At 40.1% G+C, this 23,278-nt stretch overlaps 1 protein-coding gene across 1 annotated transcript in view; it reads left to right on the plus strand.

The window, feature by feature from the left end:
- Positions 1-23,278, plus strand: part of LOC126457585 (TATA-binding protein-associated factor 172) — a 291,210-nt gene that overhangs the window by 2,763 nt on the left and 265,169 nt on the right. The window contains exons 4-5 of the mRNA XM_050094016.1: positions 833-973; positions 8,368-8,534. Coding sequence (XP_049949973.1) covers positions 833-973; positions 8,368-8,534 — 308 coding nt within the window. The remainder of the gene's footprint in view (positions 1-832; positions 974-8,367; positions 8,535-23,278) is intronic.

The raw sequence follows: 23,278 nt of genomic DNA on the forward strand, positions 1-23,278 counted from the left end.
TTCATGCCAGTAGGATGGTGATTCTGTTACGTGAAATGATTTACAAATGCAGTGTGCGTGTTTTCACATTTCAGTGCTTAGGGTGCTCAGAGCTTCTTATTCAAAACTTTAAGTTTGTCTTTTGCGTGTATGTTGGATGACAGTCATTAATGGTTAATTGACATATGTCGGCACAACTTCTGGAACCGCGTGACCGCTACGGTCGCAGGTTTGAATCCTGCCTCGGGCATGGATGTGTGTGATGTCCGTAGGTTAGTTAGGTTTAAGTAGTTCTTAGTTCTAGGGGACCGATGACCACAGATGTTAAGTCCCATAGTGCTCAGAGCCATTTAGAAGAAAGCTGAATGATGAGAGCGTAGATTGAGTAACTAATGAAAAGGTACTGAATCGAAGAGGGGAGAAAAGTTTTGTGGCACAATGTGACTAAGATAAGTAATAAGTTAACAGGATGCATCTTGAAGTATGAAGGAATAGTTCATTTCATAATGGAGGAAAATCAGGAGTAATAAAATTGTAGAGGATACAAACTCAAGAATACAGTTAACTGGTTCCAATGGATGTATGTTGAAGTAGATATGAGAGCATTTGGATTGGATAGACTATTGTGGAGAGCTGCAATAACACAGTCTTAGGGCTGATAAATACAAGAATAACAACAGCAGTTTTCGATTGTTTTGGTTTTCATACTCTACAATTTTGTTTGTAGTTTTGAAACTTTTTCAAAAAGTCTACAATAAGTGACTAACATTTGTGGTCCCCAGCAGTTTGTTTGGTGGTATTAACATGCAAAACTGTAGCTATAGCTCTTTAAGGTAATTTTTTTGTTATTCAGTTGACAGAGATGGTGCTGCTGTGCTGGCAAGGACTGGTCGAATGACTTTTGAAAAATTTGATATGTGCAAAGTTTTGACAAATGGAGGTCATTTAATGGCTTCAGAAGGAAAGGAATTTGATCAAGATGAGGATTTATCAGGTAAGTGTTGATTTTGTACGGAAATCCTTTTTGTAATTTGTAGTTGTATGACTTGTGCTCCAAAACATTTTATCATGTATGAAAAACTGAAGTAACGGATGTCCTTATTTCATCAGGGTGGTTGTCATTCAAGCTTTGAGGGATGATGGGGGGGGGGGGGGGGCAAAAGATAAATAAACCTATTTGTAAACAAAAACTAAGTTTATGAAATGTGTTGTGGGTTAGCTGCCAATGGAAGATACGAACCTGTCAGTCATTTTTTGTTTGATATAATAAATTTCTTTATTTTGCACGCATTTGCTATATTGTGTGATCCTTCGGAAGGCATCCCCATGTCAGTGTTCTTTGCATCCAACTCTACTTATCACCGGCAGCCAATGAAATTTAGACTCTGTATGATTGCCTTGCTGAAGCACTGGATGTTGATGACTGCTGTCCTCCGGACTAAGATGTGGCCTTACTGCTGTGGTGACGCTTTTTCATTCATTGTGTTTCATCTACACTTCACAATATGGAAGGTTTATGCTCCTTCTCTGCCACCATACATTTGCAAACCTCATCCCCTCCAGGCTTCCTGAATTTGTTCCTATTGTTCGCTCTCTCTCTCTCTCTCTCTCTCTCTCTCTCTCTCTCTCTCTCTCTCTTGCTCTGCACGTCTCTGTTGTCTTCTGACATTAGGATATGTGAATTATAGTATTGTAGGACAGGCAAACCCAACCGACCATCAGGCGTATATCCTAAGGAGTGGTGGGAGGAAACTCTACTAATGCAAGGCAGGTACTGTGATTTGTAATATGACATGACTGTTGCTGGTGCAAATGTCAGAGAGGCTGCAGTCAGTGTGTACACTTGACTAGGTTTGGCGAAATGATGTTAAATACAGTTAAGTAAGTGGCAGTCACTATCGTCTTGTTGGGACAAGCAAATAGAAACTGTAGGGGATGACAGTTTGGATCAAGCCAAGTATTTATATAACCAGGGCCATATTGAGGTTGTGGCAAGAAGGGCCACTGGCAAGGATGCAGGCACAGGTAAGTTGCAAAAACTGACCCAACTCCATGCAAAGAGAAAATGAGGGGAATGAAACTGTAAACATGCACTGTAGTCAATGTCATTTCAGCCCAGTAGCATCGTAAAGAAATCACTATTACCAAAGAGATGTCACATGGATTGTGTGTCAACTTCGTGCTTTGTTTATACAGCTGCCACCTACACAGCTAGCTCATGTCCGTCAGTGGAGTTTTTGCTGCTGCTTCGCTATGGTATGGTAGGGTTTTAAAGGTTGGCCAGCAAGTACTGAAGCAAATGTGCTGTTTAACTGAAGGCTTATGACTTTTGTCCCTCTCTGCCAACCAAGGACTGGAGTGAAAATGTTTAAGCTAGATGAGATAATAGGTAAAATGATAAACAGGTCTCACATATAACACACCATATCATCTCACTTTAATTTCTCGTCAGGACTGCATTAAATGAGAGCTGTGTATGTGCTCTGACATACTTGCAGCAGCTTTTGGTGCCTAATGTAGCACAAATATCAATACAACTGAGCTAGCCAACAGAATAACAGCTTTCAAATTATATGGAAATATCCAGGAGGTTTCTTATTCAGAAATCAAATTTGAATTTTTTTAATGAACATATTGTGGTGAGCCTTGTTGAAGGAGGAGGAACATCTACTAGTAGCTTTTGTAATTTAACTTCTGCAGGATCGTGACATACGATACGGCTTCCTGGCAGAGGTCTTGCGTAGTAAGAAGACTCGAGTTACCAGCCGGTTGCAATGAGGCCCAGCAGTCCCTTCAGACAGCTGTGACTGATTAGTTATTATGACCTCAAGAACTGCCCCCCTTTCCCATGTCACGTGAGGACAGTAAAATCAAGTGGGCTGCAGAAACTTATTCTCCTCAGCTCCGTAATTTCCCAGGGACTGGTGGATTGTTCTGTTGGTCTGAATCTCAGGACTGTCGTGCAGATGTGGAATTGATGGGTTCATGAGAGCCATATTCAGTGGCATTCAGAATCTCAAAAGCACTCCCACCTCCCTTCTCCATGCGCACACAGGCATGCATGCATGCACGTGCCACCCCCCCTCTCCTCCCCCTTGCGCGTGCGCATTATCTCTCTCTCTTTTTCTCTCTCTCTCTCTCTCACTTGTGATTACATAACAAGCAATGACAAGCACGGGGTGTTGAGCTGTTGCAGTACTACTGCGCTACAGTCTTACTATCTGATTATATTGTTTCTCAGATTTGGTCTGTAAAACAGATTCCTAGTTGACAACCTGGCTTGCTTGTAGGACATCAGTTATCATTTTTCCTCACTTCATTTATTTCTTATTTTCAAAATATTATTTTACTTTAGTCATTTTGGTTTACTCATGCCTGGTCCTGACATCTTGTTTGATTTCCACTTTTCTAAATTTTTTACAGGAGTGCAGGTCATGTGTCATAGTACCCAGCCCATATGGGGTTTGTCGGGTATCCGCACAGTAGTAACACCCTGACTACACAGGGATCACATTGTAGATGCCCCAACTGTTACCTCCCTGTGCATGCTGAGGAATAGGTGCCTGTCCTTTGGGAGCACTGGGACTCTGGGCAGTGGCCATCAAGCCAGATAACCCTTGCATGGAGCAGACGGCTTCCTGGCAGAGGTCTTGCATAGTAAGAAGACTCGAGTTACCAGCTGGTTGCAATGAGGCCCAGCAGTCCCTTCAGACAGCTGTGATTGATTAGTTGTTATGACCTCAAGAACTGCCCCCCTTTCCTATGTCATGTGAGGACAGTAGAATCAAGTGGGCTGCAGAAACTTATTCTCCTCAGCTCCGTAATTGCCCAGGGACTGGTGGATTGTTCTTTCTAATCGTTAAGCCTATGTTCTTTGTAGGTAATATCAAAAATGCATGTGCAGAAATCTCTTTCCTAAGTAAACTATGAAGAGGTTCTGTCTTAATGAAAGTAGCAACTCCTACCTGGCTTCAAGTGATAGTTTTGTTGTAAGAAACTTGACTACATATGTCACCAGACTGCTCAATGCTTTATGCATGTAAGCTCCTGTTGTAAGAACAATCCCATGCTTACTCCCAGAGTAACCATGGGATCTGCAGATCTCTCTACTAGTTTGACTTCCAAGCTTCAGATGTTTCAGGGTAGCAACAGTTTGACCAGGAAAGGAGTATTCAATTTTTGAATTGTGGAAATTTGGAATAATCCAGAGAACTGTAGTGTATCTGGTTAATTAATGGAGTTTGTGTTCATAATGTAGAAACACCTCGGTAATAAAAGGTTATCAACAGTCTTGATGTAGGTTCAGGAGACAAAAGAACTTAGTTATTCTCTCTTAATGTGGGTAGTACTGGATATGCTTTGCATAGGAGAGGCTCGATGCATTGATAACCTTGTATAGGTAGTCTCTTTAGTAAAGAGATGTGATAAGTCTTAAAATTTACAATATTGGTAAAACAATAGGAAAAAAACGTTCCAAGAATCTTATCCCTGGTATGTTATTGTATTATGCCTTGTTTGCCAATTTCATGGTATTTGATCATTAGTGAGCTTCCATTAAATTTCAGTTACTGAATATGAAAATAAAATAAAGAAGAAATGATCACAAAATGCATGGTATGGTTACTTCCTACACAGACTAGGTCGCATCTTTGTCAGTTAAGAGATGTGAAAATGGAATATAATTCACTAAGTGGGGAAAGTTGTGTTTACACATTTGATAATCATTGGCATGCAGTCAATTAATATCCTAAGGAATATACTCTTCTGATATACAGAGTGTTTATAAATTATTTATACAAAAGTTACCTCTAATTGTGAAAAGGATAAATAAATTGCAGAAGTCTTTGAAACAGCATTGAATGCAATGTCTTCAAGTTTTATTCCCACCTAAGACGTTTAGTTTATGGCATTCCCACTAGGTGGCATGTACCAAATAGTTATTCCAACAGTCATCATGGAGTTGTATAATGGTGCAGACCATGCACAGTGTTATTTATGGTTTCATGAATCCATACCTGTGGTAAAATCATACCTGTATATGTTTGAATGTTATCTAATACCTCAATCACAACTTGATATGGACGCACAATTTACTTTCCAGTAAGATGGCGCGCCACCACGTTATCATCATGAAGTTTTCACTTATCTCTGTAGGAATGTGCTGATGACTTGGATTGGACATGGTGGAACAATATTCAGATCACTATGATCACCTGATTTAACTCCAGTTGACTTCTGTTACATTAAACATAGAGTGTTGTTCCTATACTTCTGGGAAACCTTGTTGAGCTGCAACAACGAATATTGCACACAGTTGCAACCGTACATTAATACATCCTTTATAGAATTTGACAGGAAACTGATTACAGATGGGACGTTTGTTGTGTTATAAAAGTTAGCCACATTGAACATTTTTAAATAAAAGTTGAAGATATACTGCATTCACTGCAGTATCAAATATTTCTGTAATTTATTTACCTTTTTCACAGTTAAAGGTTATTTTTGTATAACTAATTTATAAACACCCTGTATTGTTAGAAATTTGTACTTTCACATGCTTATTTTTCACATTGCCATATTGATAATCATTAGTTCTTTGTTTTTTATTGTAGTATCAAGCATATCTGGAAGGATGTTCAACTCTAGTTCACAATTCAACCCCCCCCCCCCCCCCCCCCCAATCAAATAAATATATATATAAATAAAGAAATCATAAACTTGCTAGTAATATATAAGATTACCCAATTTACCTTCCCAAATAAGGATAATAGGACCTTCAACAGCCAATTTCATATGCATTGTTCCAAACACTGCCTTCAAGTTATATGAAAGAATTCATACTCTCCATGCAGCCTTTAAGAAGAGTTGAATTGATTTCACTAAATTTATAGTGGGCATGTTCCTGCATTTTATGGAAGAAACAAAGAACTACATTCACAAACACTTTATGGCATCCAAGTTATTCTGAGATATTTATATAGGTGTTCCCAGAACTTAGAACAATGTTAGGTGAGTTTTCAACAAGAATAAGTTCATGTATAGCATATTTTATCAGAGGTACTCAAACAGAAATGACATTTTCAGTTTCCAGCAATATAACAGTTCTTGCATATATTTTTGGCTCAATCAGGCACATGCATTCTTAATCCAGTAATACGCCTAAACTGTGCATTGAGTCATGTAAAAATCTGTTTCTTTGACCCCTTCATTGATGAGAAATCAGTTAATAATGTGACATAGACCGTATTTTGAAACTGTGAATACACAGATGATGCCACATGCAAGTTAACAGCTATTTTGGAATGCCCTTCACTTGCCTCTTTGAACTTACACCTAACTATTGTAGATGGTCCAGTCCACTCATTTCTTTTTTCAGGGTAATTGCTTTAAAGTGAATATTTTGGTTAAATCCTTCATGTCTTTCAAATTGCAGTTATACATAAGATTTTTGTAATATATGAAGTGTCTCAAACATTGCAACAGGTGATAATGGGTCCACCATCAGTTGTATTGAGACAGGAAACCAGTGGTTGGAAATCCATATTTATTGTGTTATGGGCATACTCAGCATACACTTCATAAAGACAAGGTAGCTCATAGTAAGTGTTCAAAGTGATGACCATCAGTTTCAGTGCATGTATTGCAATGGCACATTCAGTTGTGCCACACTTGCGCAAAGATACCCTGTGTCTGTTGTAGACAGGAACAAGCAGTGGGTGATGAACAATGTACATCCCTGACCACCACACACATTGTACACAGCTTATCTCATAGTATGTGTCACATGGACAAGCAGGTGCATTAACCTGTATCTCGTGCACTCCACTACCCCTGGTGGCAGTTGTCCATTGCATCAGGCAGCTTGTGATGCGTCCATTGCAAGATGTGTTCCTGTGTACAGTGCGTGACACTTGATCAAAGATAGAATGTTATTCACGATGAGGGTTGGTAGACTTGCATTTAAAGTATGGTGTGTCAGGATGTAGAGCCCGTAAAGCAACACAAATGTACAGAAAACACTTTCCCAGTAGGCATCATCCTAATGGAAAGAAGTTCATCGCCATGGATACCAACTTACTAGAGAAGGAGCCATTCACATTATAGAGAGCTGCCCAAGGTTCCCACCAAGGACATGTTGGAACAACAGATTTCGAGGAGAGGTGTTGGATTGTGTAGCCAACCATCCAGCAATAATCTCCTGTCAGCTTGCCTCTGAAATTCACTCTTCTTAGGGTACAATATGGAGAGTACTGCTGGAGTAGGTATTACACCCCTGTCGTAAATAATGTGTGTAAGCAGTGGGAGCAACGAAGTTCGAGCCTTGCCTTCATTGCTGTCAGAGGATTATCCACAGTAGTGCTGAACTTCGTACAGTTTATGTTGTTCGTGGCTGAGACCTCATTCACCTGTGACTGTTTTCAACAGTTACCACACTCACACATCAGTGGCCACAAGCAGTGATTCTGCCAACATAGGGGTGGGCATCATCCAAGATCAACTAATAGGACCTTATCTGCTGTCTCCTCGTTTGACTGGTCCATGTTACCTGGTGTTCCTGTGAAATGTGCTGCCATAGTACTTGGAAACTATGTCCCTTGTTGTCTGCACAGTGAACTGGTTTCAACACAACTGTGCACCAGCCCACTTTGATGTTAATGTTCGTGAGCTCCTGAACAATACGTACCATCATCATTGGATTGGTAGGGGAGGTCCTGTCCCATGGCCTGTGTGATCGCCAGATCTCACAGATCTGGACAGTTTTCCTACTGGGTCAAGACGTTGGTGTATGAAATCTCCATAGAAACAAATGAAGACAGGCTTGCTAGGCTCCTAGCGGCCTGACTCCCTGTACAACAGACACAAGGGATCTTGGAGATAATGCAGCAGAAGTCATGCACCCTAGTTATGCATTCATTGAGACTGGTGGTTGTCACTTTGAACAATTACTATGAGCTACATTGTTGTTATGCAGTGTACACTGTGTATGTCCGTAACAAGATAAATTTGCATTGTAAATAATAGATTTCAGCTATCAGTCATCCTTGTTAAATTTTATCGGCAGATCTCGATTTCTGCTAGAAACTAGCCATTCTCAATGCAATATCATTTTTGATCAACGCATGTAATGCCTGTTAGTCGGGCTTCATCCATAGTTCGTTGAATAGTATTCAATGAACTGTGGATTTGTTGAATAGTATTCAATTAACTGTGGATGAAGCCCGACCAACAGGCATTACATGCATTTATCAAAAATGATATTGCATTCTGAAAACTTGCTCTGCGATATCAGTGTACTGGCACTGTCATCTTTGCCAGGATTTGTAATATATTTTGATGTAATTCTGTTACTGACTTTTTAATTTCTATTTATTTCTTTTCATCACTTAGCATCAGCTATGCGGGAAAGAATGGCAAAGCAACGACAGTTGCTTAATGCGCGTCTTGGTTTAGATGTATCAAGTCGTCTTGGCATAGATATGGAAGACCTAATATCTGCTGAAGATTTTAGCACTTCAGTTACTGATGGATCTGTTTCCTTTCTTGGTTCATGTGGTGTAAGTATTATGAGGGGCAACTCTAGATAGATTGTTACTTTACATTGTTGACAGTGTGTGATATCTGTCTAGTGCAAGTGAAGTAATTATACTAAATCTTAAGTAATACCTAACTGTTCCTTACGCTGTCATTTTCATATTAATGGGAAATTTTACTTTCTTTCTGGTAAAGCATGCTTAAAGCAATCAAATGTTGATTTATATTTGAAATTAAACTACTAGAACACCTTTAAAGAGTGATGTATCTAGTGACATTATTAATAATTATTTTGGCTCTAACAGAAAATTTAAGATGATCTTTGTACACCATAGTTTTGCACAAAATATGAGTAAAAAACACTAAGCACTGCCAATAGATTTATTTCATACTGTGGCAGTATATTTTTGAACAATTATTTTTGTTATGTCTAATATATACTATAGGAATATCAACAATATAGGAAAAAGACAGATTGCTATTTACCATAAAGAAGACGTGTCAGGTTGCAGACAGGCACAATTAAGACACATGAAGTTTTCGGCCACAGCCTTCATCAGTAAAAAAAAAAAAAAAAAAAAAAAAAACCACACACACACACACACACACACACACACACACACACACACACACACACACACGAGCAAGCACACCTCATGCACACATGACCGCCAGCTCCAACATCTTGGGCTGGAGTGCAACTATCACATGGGGTGCAAGCAGCAGTATGGAGGGGGTGGGGAAGGGGAAGGGATAGCAGTGTGCGGGTGGGGAGAGAGACGAATGCTGTCTGGTGGAGTGTGCAGGGCCTAGACTGCCAACAGGCACAGCATCAGGTGGTTGTGGGGCAGGGAGGTGGGGAAGAAAGGAAAGGAAAGGAGAGGAGTGAGGAAAGATGGGCAGATGCTTTGGCAGAGGGTGGCAAATAAACCTGGTGAGAGATGAGAATGGGTAGGTTGGCATACGAGGATGCCCTGAGAGTGCCCATGGCTGTGCCGCAGATTTGTTTATATACCTTCCCTTCAAATGTAAAGTAGTTGTGGGTTAGAATAAAGTTAGTTACTATAGGAATATACTAAAACACCCTGTGTATCACTCACATCAGTGTTGTTTGATAAGATTAGAATGATTACAGCACACACACACAGGCATTCAAACAATAATTCTTCCTGCACTGTATACGTGAATGGAATGGGAAGAAATCCTAGTAACTGGTACAGCGGGACATACCCTTTGCCATGAGCTTCATAGTGATTTGCAGAGTATGGATATAGATGTAGATGTTTTTATCAATTTATCTATGTGATAAACACTTTCCCTCTTATTTGTTACTAATTCGGCCTGAAGACTGACCTATTGGTTTTTGAGGATGTAGATTATATCAGGCATTTATTCTGTTGTGGCTGCAGATGGCCAGGCTGTGTGCGAGGGATTTTTTGGTTTGGATTTAATTTGGACAGAAGTGTGAATGGAGGAGATCAACATCTAGGAAGGTAGCTTGCTGGGTTGAGGAAGACCATGTGAAGTGGATGGGAGAGAAGGTGTTGAGGTTTTGAAGAAAGGAAGAAAGGGTATCTTGGCCTCGAGTCCAGATTGTGAAGATATCATCAGTGAACCTGAACAAATACAAAATTGTTTGCTTATTTTCTTTCTTTGTCGAGCTAGTATGTTTGTTACTCCTTCACACTGAAGTGGCTGGATGGATTTGGATGAACATTGGAATGGGAGATAGCCTTCATCCTGAATAAACACCTAGGCTATGGTACCTTTTATTCTTGGGGACGGGGGGGGGGGGGGGGGGGGTCACTGTTCCCATGGGATAGGCAGCATAACTACTGGATTGGGAGCCAAAAGGAGACAGTTTTGACACCACGAACTAGAGTCATCCCATCCCAACAAATTTGCTTCTGTTGCTTTGTATGGTCTCTAACACAATGTTTATTATCAGGCTCGTAATCATTGTAGTTGTCTGTGTTACCAAAAATGTCACTTTTACAGCTTGATAAGCTCTCTTGCATAGCGTCATTCACTAGCTGCTAAAGTTCTTCAAAATTTTGTCTTCTTTTGGCCATAATAACAAACTAGGAAACTAATCAAAGATTCAAACGTAACCTCAACTAGCACACAAGACCAGTCAGCAAAACTAACAATTGCTGAGTCATCTTTAAGTATATTTCTGACATTTGCAGTTAAGAATCACAATGGCTACCAACTGCAAAAATATTGAGTGTTATGAACATGAGTGTGTTCAGTGGAGCCACCACTTTTAAACCCATAGTTGGAATGCACTATCTGTGAGTACTATGAGGCTCATGAGGCTTCTAAACACAACTCTGCATGTGAGCCAGTTATGGCTCACATGGCCCACAGTACAATGTATACGTGAACCAAATATGGCTCGTGGCGTCACAACCCATGTAACTGTGAGCCAACATTGGCTGGAGTTGTCATCTGATTGTGTCCTATATGTGCTTGATGGAAGACAGATTTGTTGATCGAGCAGGCCAAGGCGACATGTTGAAACACTGTAGAGCTTGTTGGGTTTTAGCAGCTGTATGTGGGCGACTCTTATCCTGCTAGAAAACACTCCCTGGAATGCTGTTCATTAATGGCAGCAAAACAGGTCAAATCACCAGATTGACACACAAATTTGCAGTCAGGGTGCATGAGATAACCATGAGAGTGCTCCTGCCGTCGCGCAAAATTGCACCCCAGACCCATAACTCCACGCATAGGTCCAGTGCGTGTCATTTGCAATCAATTTGGTTGCATGCCCTCAACTGCCCTCCTCCTAACCAACACAAGGCCATCATTGGTACCAAGGCAGAACCAGCTTTCACCAGAAAACACAATAGGCCTCTGTCCTGCCCTCTAGCGACCTCTCACATGACGCCACTGAAATTGCAAATGGCGGTGGTATGGGGTCAATGGAGTGCTTGTTACCGTCCATGAAATAACTGATTTGTAACAGTTCATTGCATGATTTTGTTGCCAATTGCTGCTCAGATATCTGCTGCAGGTGCAGGATGATGCACCAGAGCGATACACTGAACACAATGTCTTCCGTCTTGGTAGTGCCACCTGGGTGCCCGGAGCCCTGTCATTTTGCGACCGTACATTCTCGTGACCACCTGTGCCACTAGTTATGTACAGAGTATACATTACTACCAAGTCTATCTGCAGTATTGCAGAAGGAATATTCGGTTTCTCATTGTGGTATTACATGACCTCATTCAAAACCTGATAGTGCCACGCTTATGCGACTGCCACAAAATTGCAATAGACAACAACTTTCAGGTGTGGAAACACATGATTTATGTTGCACAACACCTTGGTGTTGCAATATTTTTTAATTTTTTATTTGTTTATCCCCCCCCCCGATCAGTCCATTCAAACACACATGCCTCATACAAGCACATTTAGTGAGAGCGGCTGACCAGTTTGGAGTCAGTACCATAACAGCGACTTGCTACTGCTGTGCTACACCAAGCGTGTACATTACATGTCTACTACAATTTCAGAAAGCATTGTCAGTAGGCAAAACTTGCTCTTAAATGCGGGACATTGCTAAACCAGCGGTAGCTGCAGTAATATAACACATACTCTATGGTAACACTAAGCAATAAACTTACAAAATGTCTCAAAATGTAATAAATATACCAACATGAGAGGATATAGGACTCTTTCACATCCCTGGCCCTCAAAAAATAAATTTAACCTGGAAATTAATGGCAAAATGAAGTTTCAGTGAGAAAGTAACAAGTAACAAAGGGCCCCAGTAGATAGGAAACAAACAATAGCTAAATATTAAATGATTCTAAATTAGCAGGCATGTGAATTATACACACTGTGAAATGAAATGTTACAGCTTGAGAACATAATTTAAGAAAACAAGTACAAAATTGTTTGCTTATTTTCTTTCTTCGTTGAGTTAGTATGTTTGTTACTCCTTCACACTGAAGTGGCTGGATGGATTTGGATGAACATTGGACTGGGAGATAGCCTTCATCCTGAATAAACACATAGGCTATGGTACCTTTTATTCTGAGGGGGGGGATCACTGTTCCCGTGGGATGGGCAACGTAACTACTGGATTTGGAGACAATTTTGACACCACAAATTCCTATCATCCCAACAAATTTGCCTTTCTAATTCAAACTTTAGCAGTTCTCTTTGAAAGTGGCTATCTCAATCACTATAAATAAATAGTGGCAGGTATTCATCTGGGCACACCATGTTTTTTGCACAGACAGATGTACGTTGGCTGCTTGCATGTGTTGAGAGCCAGCAACCTCTACATATATGCAGAAAATAAGAAGTATTAGTACATTGTTTACAGAGATGTATTATAGTAGATTTCTGGCCCTCTGCACACACGAAGACAATTATGATCTTTTCTGTGCTCGATACATCGCAAATAGCAATGAAGTAATTTACTTCCTTTCCTGGCACATTTTGTAATTCACTACTTAGTTGTGTAATTTTTTTCTGTTAAATAAACGAATGAGTTGTGAGCAATGTATTCTGTCAACTTCTTGCATCATATCTCTCTCTCTCTCTCTCTCTCTCTCTCATTGTGTGTGTGTGTGTGTGTGTGTGTGTGTGTGTGTGTCATGCACTTTACTGGCCCATGTGTGGCTTGCATCTCAATATCTCCAAGAGAGAACTTTTTCGATGGTGCATATGTGTGTATAGTTAGTTTCTGCATTAATATTTCTTTGTAAATAACTTTTTAGCTGTGGATAACACCATAGGGCACATCTAGTGATGGATAAAAAACAGCCCCCTTGCTATTATTTTGATGCCTATTATGTACATATATCAAACAAACTATGAAAATGCAAGATGGGGTATCACATATGTTACTTTTACTGTTTAAAAAGTTATTGCCCATATTTTACATTTTACTTTGTTTTACACTATTCTTTAAAGCTGCTTGATAATCGTAAAAGTGGGGTTCTGCTGTAATTCCACTAAATGAGCTCCGTGAGAAGTTTCCGCGAGATTTAGGAAGCGGTCAAAAAACATTGAAAGCAATGACTTAGCCTGTTTGTGGGAGAATATTGTTCATTTATCCTTTATATTGTGTTGTAGACACCTTGGTACGCTTACATAAATCACATTCTTTTGTATCTCTTCGTACTAGCCAAGACACGGTATTAAAGGTCACCTGTTCTTGAAGACATTGCTTTGTTCCGAGACAAACAGCAAATTTACCCTGTTTGCTGATGATACCACAATTCTAATTGACGATTTGATAGATCACGATCTTGAACAAACTGCAAATACTATTTTTAATGACATCTTAAATTGTCTCTCACTCAATGCAGATAAAACTCATTATATGAGGTTCCATACATCACAAATTAATCTTGATGTAATTAACATAAAATGTAGAGATCAACCAATACAGAAGGTTGAAGATACAAAATTCCTGGGTGCTTACATAGACAGCAAATGTAATTGGTCAGTTCACATTCTTCATCTATGTAAAAAACTTAGCTCGGCAACATCTGCATTACGGGTAATTTCTTCAGTGGCTGAAGTTGACGCCATTAAGGTTGCCTACTTTGGCTACTTCCACTCATTGATGTCATATGCTATCATATTCTGGGGGAACCAATCACTTGCAAAAAAAGTTTTCACCTTCCAAAAAAAAAGCAATCAGAATAATGTGTGGAATCCATCAAAGACATTCTTGCAGGCAGGTTGCCTACTTTGGCTACTTCCACTCATTGATGTCATATGCTATCATATTCTGGGGGAACCAATCACTTGCAAAAAAAGTTTTCACCTTCCAAAAAAAAAGCAATCAGAATAATGTGTGGAATCCATCAAAGACGTTCTTGCAGGCAGGTTGCCTACTTTGGCTACTTCCACTCATTGATGTCATATGCTATCATATTCTGGGGGAACCAATCACTTGCAAAAAAAGTTTTCACCTTCCAAAAAAAAAGCAATCAGAATAATGTGTGGAATCCATCAAAGACATTCTTGCAGGCACTTGTTTCGGAAGATAGGCATCCTAACAACTGCCTCACAGTATATTTTTTCCTTGCTGACCTTTGTGTGCAAAAATTATTCTATCTACCAAGACAACAGTAAATTCCATGGCTATAACACCAGAAACAAAAACAATCTACATTTCGAAATGAAACGTCTCACTCTGGAACAAAAAGGAGTTTACTACTCCAGCATTAAGCTGTTCAATGCTCTACCACTAAATATCAAATGTGTTCATACAGAACTGTCAAAATTTAAGCAAGTTCTCAAAGATTGCCTGACTGAGAAATCTTTTTATACTGTGGATGAATATCTGAAAGAAAATGTATACCATCACTAAACTTATTGTGTCTAGAAGTAGTTCAATTGATTTTATTGTGCATTTGAGCATTAGCACACTTTTTGTAACAACAAATTGGCTGTACCTGTATTTACTCTTGTAGGCCTAATATCTGATTTAACTTTGTGCTCTTATCTTTTACCTTTATTTGAAACTCCGTTTTCTGTTAAATGGTTGTTATGTTATCTAGCTGACATTTTATCTATTACTGTGCTTATAGTATGTCTTATGCAAACTATGTACAATTTGGCATTGAATTGCCCTTGTATTTATTGTAAGTTTAAATTGAAACCTGTACAATTTGACATGTTCCATAGCCTTGTGATTAACTCACTAACTGGATCTACGGAACATGAAATAAATAAATAAAAGTAAGCATTTCTTCAGACCAAAATGTGGAAAACTGTGTGTATATATTTATATATTTAATCAAATCATCAGTATTATATTTTGGCATGCAAAGCCATCGCAATTTTGACTTGGGCATTTCTGCGGTATAAGATGTCATCATGAATTAGGTTGCCAAATTTTCTTGATACATTACGATGATCATTTTTAAAATTACATCTGCCACCTGCTGTGCCTTGGTGTAATGTAGGAACTTATGGATTTTTGACACACTGTTCACACCTCTTATAAAATTGGTCTTGATTTCTTTGAAGTGTTGGTGAAAATATGTTTTAAATTTGGCAGATGCTGTGATAAAGCATCAGGTACCACATTTGTTTCAGTAGAAATATATTGGATTTCAAAGTCAAATTCCTGTAAAGCAAGGGCCCATCTAGCAAGCTGATTACGTAATGAATGTGCACTGAGGTGAGAAGAATAATGTTAGATGATCTCTCCATACAATGATGTGCTGTACATGCAGAAAATAATGGAACTGGTCCAAGCCCTCCACAATCGCGAACGCTTCATGCGCTGTCGTACTCCATTTCCTGTCTCAAGCTGACAGAACTCAGCTTGAAAACACTATCATGTGATTTTCCTAATGATTATTTCATATAAATGGATGCAGTGCCAAAGCAAATTCACTCATGTCTGTTCCAAGGTAAAATGTTTTTAAGAGCTGGCATCTGCAGTAGTGGATCACTTACGAGTTGCTTCTTGATCTCATCAAGCACCTTCCTCTTGATCAGTACTCCACGTTCAGAAACTCTGTCCGAACAAGCCTCAGAAGACCTAGTGGTACCAGTTGACTACCTTGTCATCCTCAGCCAATAGGTGTCACTGGATGCAGATATGGAGGGGCGTGGGGTCAACACACCGCTCTTCCAGCTTTTCTCAGTTTTCGTGACCAGAGTTGTCACTACTTCTCAATCAAGTAGCTCCTCAGTTGGCTTCACAAGGGGAGAGTGCACCCCACTTGTCAACAGTGCTCTATAGACCCAGACGGTCACCCATCCAAGTGCTAGTCAAGCCCAACAGTTCTTAGCATTGGTGATCTGACGGAAACAAGTGTTACCACTGTGACAAGGCTATCTGTCATGTCCAGGAAAAATTCTTTTTAATTTATTACAGTGTTATTTAATAAAATATCAGTTGTATTCACAGAAGCAGAGATATGATTGAAGTTGTTTTTTTACAGATTGGTAACAGAAAATTTCAAATTGCTTCTAATTTCTTCAGGTCTGGTTCAGTTCTTGCTGATGATATGACATTCTTTAAACATTGTATCTTCTTCATGAATTCCAGTTTTAGCCGACTGGAGGTGAGTCCAGCCGATTTTAGTGTAATCTGAACTATCCAGCCTGTCTCTGTGTTTTTCCCATGGAGTAGATACAACCAAATTATCATCTCCATAGTGTATTACATTCTACAAAAGCTTCTCCGTAGAATCACATCCAGAGCTCAAACAAATGCTGCACTTGAAATGTTTAAACTGAACAGCCTCCATTTGATGTAATACCAAAGTCCATTATATTACTCTGTGTATAGGATTGCAATATTCACAGTCTGTCTCTCAATTACATCGTTTTCTATTATAAACTTGATTTTATTTTCTACAGCTTCTTTTATAGCTAGTAGATCAGATAATATTTCGTTCTTAACAGTTCCTGTGGTCAAGCTTCATTTTGACATTGACGTTCTTTCATCAGTCCATGTTTAAGTTTTTTTGTCTATTCAGTTATAGTATATTTTCAAAAATAGATTATTTTATTTAATGGTATCGGGTTTGTTGGATACTCTCTCTGCATGCTTGCATGCAATTCTTCTCTCTAGGACATTTGCAAATTGCTCAAACTGTCAATTTTTCCCTAATTTTTCACATGAACTCCTGATTTTTCTCTCCTCTCACCATGGACGTATAATCCTACATGTAATCTGCTGCTTCTATCCCATGATCTATTTTCTTCTTAATAATTCTAACTTCTAAACCTGCAGAAACTACTTCTTCTCTGATGAAGCTAATGAAGTCGACTTCCAATTCCTCATTCTTATCAGAAACACTAAAACTGTTTGTATAAATTGCTAGATATTGTGGTAGCATCACTTTCAGGGTCTAAGGCAGCTGTAATTTTATGACTATTTACACAAAGTTCAATCACTGAAATTAAAGTGTCATTGCAGTTTGTACTTTGTCCATTACTAGTTCACCTTCACCAACACCAGCTTTTCTGAATTGCGCAGGTGGGAACTTTTCCTGCAATACATAACTACGCTCCCGTAACCCTCCTGGCCTCAACCTTCGTTAGTCACTGTCCTCACTCATCCAGCCCCCTCCCTGTTCCTATTCCAGCACTACACAGCCATCATTTCACCGCCACACCCAGTCTTTTAATTTCTTTTATTTTTATTTCTCTCCTTTCCGCTACTTACCCCCTGCCCCCTCCGCACCTTCTCTCCTACCCTCTGTCTAAACTGCAACACTTCACTGTCCGTCACTCCCACCATACTATCCCTCCCCCTCCCTGCCCCAGCCTCCTCCTTACCCCCACTCAGTCGCCGCTCCCACCATGCACTGGTGCTGCTGCTCGCAGTGTAGTTTCAGCTCTCTGAGACTGTAGATGTGTGTGCTATTTCCACTTGCGTGAGTGCGTGTTTGTATGTGTGTCTATTGCTGACAAAGGCTATGATGGCCGAAAGCTGTGTTTGTGTGAATCTTTTTATTGCGCCTATCGCGGCTCAGCATCTCCGCTATATGGTGAATAGCAACTTTCCTTCTCTTGTATTGTTATATTCCATCCTGGATTTACCATTGTTTGATGTTTTACTAGTTCACCTTTAATGTTTTCAGTATCACATCTAATCATTTGTACTGTTGGAGACAACACATTAAATTGTTAACATGTGCCGGAGTGGTTCTCATCTGAAACTACATTCAGTTTACTGGTGTTCGCTCATTTTATCAGTATCTGTTATCCATCTCTCAAGAGTTCATTGAGCCCGAAATCTTCTCTCTTGCACTGCTCTTTGGTTCTGCCTTTCAAAATCATTTTACCTCTTTCATCATTTCTAAAACAATCATCATTCTGCGCATAACTCTGCGAAAGGTCATCTGTTCGTTCATAATTGTATCTTGTTTAATTATTGTTTTGCTGACTCCATTACAGGTGCTCAAATTTATCTTGCCATGGTGCTTTGTATAATTGAAAGTATTGATTGCGTTTGATGTGTCTTCTAAAGGGTCAATGACTCGTAATACCTCACAGAAATCATTGAATGTTACATGATGCCCACTGCCTTCGTACTTTCCACAGCAAATACTTAATCAAAATTATAATCAGATAATCATCGCTGATGGGATGTTCTGTATAACCATTCGATTTTCAGTATTTTTGAAGGAAGATGCACATTGACCCTTTGCCACAATTAAAGTTGTGCATCGAAAATAATTTTTCTTTTTATGCTTCACAGTTTCTCTTGTAACCAATCCTTGTGGAGAAACACATTTTCAAAGCAAACAAATATAGTATATTGATCACGCACACACACACACACACACACACACACACACACATACACACAGTTTCCCCATGTTCTAGTACATGCACTCATGTCGTTCCCAAATATTTTTTTCTGACTTGTTCTGAATTCACATGAATGCAACTCTAAATTGTATCATGAAATTAGTTGGATGTAATTGTTTGTGTGTGCCCGATTCCTTAAATTCTCTTTGAATGAGCAGATTATTGACAATAATGATTGTACAATAGCCCGCACCGTGATTTTCTCGCATTAACTTGTTGGCGAATTATGTTCGTATCAGCTCACATGTTGCAGATTTTTACATCTTTCAGTGTTCTTTTCCAGCTCATGTGCTTTCGATTCTAAATTTGAATATGACTATTGCACACCTGATACTACTGTAATCAAATAATTTTTATTTTGTTTGCACTTATTTTCACATGAACTACTTCACTATTCCCTTACTATACTGCCCATTAGATCTAGTTTAACAATTTCCTATTGTGAGTTTACTTGGGCTTGTATTTTGGTCCCGTGCGCTTCTGTCTGCTTAGCAATGTGTCTTAACCTCATGCTGGAATTCAGATTGTTGTGCATCGACTCAAAACATTCATTCTTAAATTATTGAACTTATCCTGAATCTCATGATTATCTACACTACTGGCCATTCAAATTGCTACACCATGAAGATGACATGCTAAAGACACAAAATTTAACTGACAGGAAGAAGATGCTGTCATATGCAAATGATTAGTGTTTCAGAGCATTCACACAAGGTTGGCGCCAGTGGAGCCACCTACAACTTGCTGACAGGAGGAAAATTTCCAACCGATTTCTCATACACAAACAGCAGTTGACCGGCATTGCCCGATGAAACATTGCTGTGATGCCTCGTGTAAGGAGGAGAAATGGGTACCATTACGTTTCCGACTTTGATAAAAGTCGGATTGTAGCCTACCGCGATTGCGGTTTATCGTATCGCGACATTGCTGCTTGCGTTGGTAGAGATCCAATCACTGTTAGCAGAATATGGACTCGGTTGGTTCAGGAGGGTAATACGGAACGCCGTGCTGGATCCCAATGGCCTCGTATCACTAGCAGTCAAGATGACAGGCATCTTATCCGCATGGCTGTAACGGATCGTGCAGCCACGTCTCGATCCCTGAGTACCCAGATGGGGACGTTTGCAGGACAACAACCATCTGCACGAACGGTTCGACGATGTTTGCAGCAGCATGGGCTATCAGCTCGGAGACAATGTCTGCGGTTACCCTTGACTCTGCATCATAGACAGGAGCGCCTGCAATGGTGTACTCAACTGGGTGCACGAATGACAAAATGTCATTTTTTCGGATGAATCCAGGTTCTGTTTACAGCATCGTGATGGTTGCATCCATGTTTGGCGACATCGCGGTGAACGCACATTGGAAGCGCGTATTCATCATCGCCATACTGGCGTATCACCCGGCGTGATGGTATGGGGTGCCATTGGTTACACATCTCGCTCACCTCTTGTTCGCATTGACGGCACTTTGAACAGTGGACTTTACATTTCAGATGTGTTACGACTCGTGGCTCTACCCTTCATTCGATCCCTGCGAAACCCTACATGTCAGCAGGATAATGCACAACCGCATGTTGCAGGTCCCGTAGGGGCCTTTCTGGATACAGAAAATGTTTGACTGCTGCCCTGGCCAGCACATTCTCCAGATCTCTCACCAATTGAAAACGTCTGGTCAATGGTGGCCAAGCAACTGGCTCGTCACAATACGCCAGTCACTACTCTTGATAAACTGTGGTATCGTGTTGAAGCTGCATGAGCAGCTGTACCTGTACATGTCATCCAAGCTCTGTTTGACTCAATGCCCAGGCGTACCAAGGCCGTTATTACGGCCAGAGGTGGTTGTTCTGGGTACTGATTTCTCAGGATCTATGCACCCAAATTGCGTGAAAATGTAATCACATGTCAGTTCTAGTATAATATATTTGTCCCATGAATACCCGTTTATCATCTGCATTTCTTCTTGGTGTAGTAATTTTAGTGGCCAGTAGTGTATTTTGTTAAAATTTACTCCCAATTTTAGATTACTTGCCTTCGTTTGTTGATTCGACCTTTTGTTATCAGCCATCAAACATCTCACCATTTTCTCATTATCATCTAGTTCTTTGTTCAAATCTGCACTCAATTTTTTATTATCTGCCATAGTTTATTATAATAATAATAATAATAATTATTATTGTTGTTGTTGTTGTTTTACCACATCTTCCCTTCCTACATTATCATCACAATTGTTGGCTACTCCTGCCTCTCTCAATTCAATGTGTCTGTTCAAGTTTGAACTTTCATTTTCAGTTTCCTCTACAGTTTGATTTCTGCTGATGCTACTGACCTATTAAGAACTTTCATGTTAAAATTAACTTGGTTGACATTGCCTTCCTTGTCAAATACATGACAGTTCTAACTTTGACTAGCTTATATGGGCGCGCGCGCGCGCGCCCACTCACACACACACACACACACACACACACACACACACACACACACACACACACACACACACACACACACACACAGAGTTATAATTCAGATAGTAATTCATTGTCTGTGTCTTTTTTCCTGTCCAAAATTGTTTGAAAAATCAAAGTGCCACTGTAAATTCCAAATTCAGTCACTATACATTGACATTGGTGATTGGGCTCCGGATCTGCAGATTGTTGTATGATGCAACATCTTTGACACCAGTCTCTATGTATAACACAACTGGTTGCATTACTCGTCTCCACTCAGATGGCCAATTATCAACTTTCTGTTGCTGGTAATTTTGTTTTAGGAAAGGAACAATGAAATGTTCGATCGATAAATTACTGACAGAATGGACTAATGATTTATTATGACGGTATTACTCATTTCAAACCAGTTCAACTACACTCAGTTTAGCAAAATCCTTTATGCCACAGTACAACGTTAATTGTTTCACACTGGAACTTTAAAACCTTCAGAAAGCAGCACAAGTAATTAACCTGAATTCATTACTTCCAAACATGTGTATTTCATACGAGTGCAGCCAATCAGTAATAGTGACTGTGATCAGTAACTTGGGAACACAGTTTGAATAATTATCCCAAGTATATTATTTGAAGAACGTCTATTGTGAACACATCTGCGAGAGCAGCCAACTGATTCATACTCACTACTGCAACTGCCCACTCAGTACTACCATGCTACACTGTGTGGTCAAAAGTATCCGGACACCCCCCAAAGCACACATTTTTCATATTAGGTGCATTTTGCTGCCACCTACTGCCAGGTACTCCAAATCAGTGACCTCAGTAGTCATTAGACAACTTGAGAGAGCAGAATGGGGCGCTCCGCGGAACTCATGGACTTCGAACATGGTCGGTTGATTGGGTGTCACACGTCATAAGACTGTATGCAAGATTTCCGCACTCCTAAACATCCCTAGGTCCACTGTTTCCTGTGTGATAGTGAAGTGGAAACTTAAGGGACACGTACAGCACAAAAGCGTACAGGCTGACTTCGTCTGTTGACTGAGAGAGACTGCCAGCAGTTGGAGAGGGTCATAATGTGTAATAGAGAGACATCTATCCAGACCATCACACAGGAATTCCAAACTGCATCAGGATCCACTGCAAGTATGACAGTTAGGCGGGAGGTGAGAAAACTTGGATTTCATAGTAGAGCGGCTGCTCATAAGCCACACATAATGCCTGTAAATGTCATTGATGCCTCGCTTGGTGTAAGGAGCGTAAATATTGGATGATTGAACAGTGGAAGAAGTCTGGATTGATGAATAATGGTGCACAATGTGGCGATCCGACGGCAGGGTGTGGGTATGGCAAATGCCCGGTGAACGTCGTCTGCCAGCATGTGTAGTGCCAATAGTAAAATTCGGAGGTGGTGGTGTTATGGTGTGGTCGTGTTTTTGTGGAGGGGTGCTTGTTTTGTGTGGCACTATCACAGCACAGGCCTACATTGATGTTTTAACCACCTTCTTGCTTCCCACTGTTGAACAACAATTTGGGGTTGGCTATTGCTTCTTTCAACATGTTCGAGCACCTGTTCATGATGCACGACCTGTGGTAGAGTGGTTACGTGACAATACCATCCCTGTAATGGACTGGTATGCACAGAGTCCTGACCTGAATCTTATAGAACACCTTTGGGATGTTTTGGCACACTGACTTCATGCCAGGCCTCACCGACTGACATCAGTACCTCTCCTCTGTGTAGCACTCCGTGAAGAATGGGCTGCTCTTCCCCAAGAAACCTTCCAGCACCTGATTGAACGTATGCCTGTGAGAGTGGAAGCTGTCATGAAGGCTAAGGATGGACCAACACCGTATTGAATTCCAGCATTACCGATGGAGGGCACCACAAACTTATAAGTTATTTTCACCTAAGTGTCCAGATACTATTGATCACATAGTGTATGTCAAGTGCATGCCCTAAACAACAATCACAATTTCAGAAAGCAAAGCCTGCTCATAAATGCT

This window comes from Schistocerca serialis, chromosome 2 (genome assembly GCF_023864345.2).
Source record: "Schistocerca serialis cubense isolate TAMUIC-IGC-003099 chromosome 2, iqSchSeri2.2, whole genome shotgun sequence".
In the NCBI taxonomy this organism is placed as follows: domain Eukaryota; kingdom Metazoa; phylum Arthropoda; class Insecta; order Orthoptera; family Acrididae; genus Schistocerca; species Schistocerca serialis.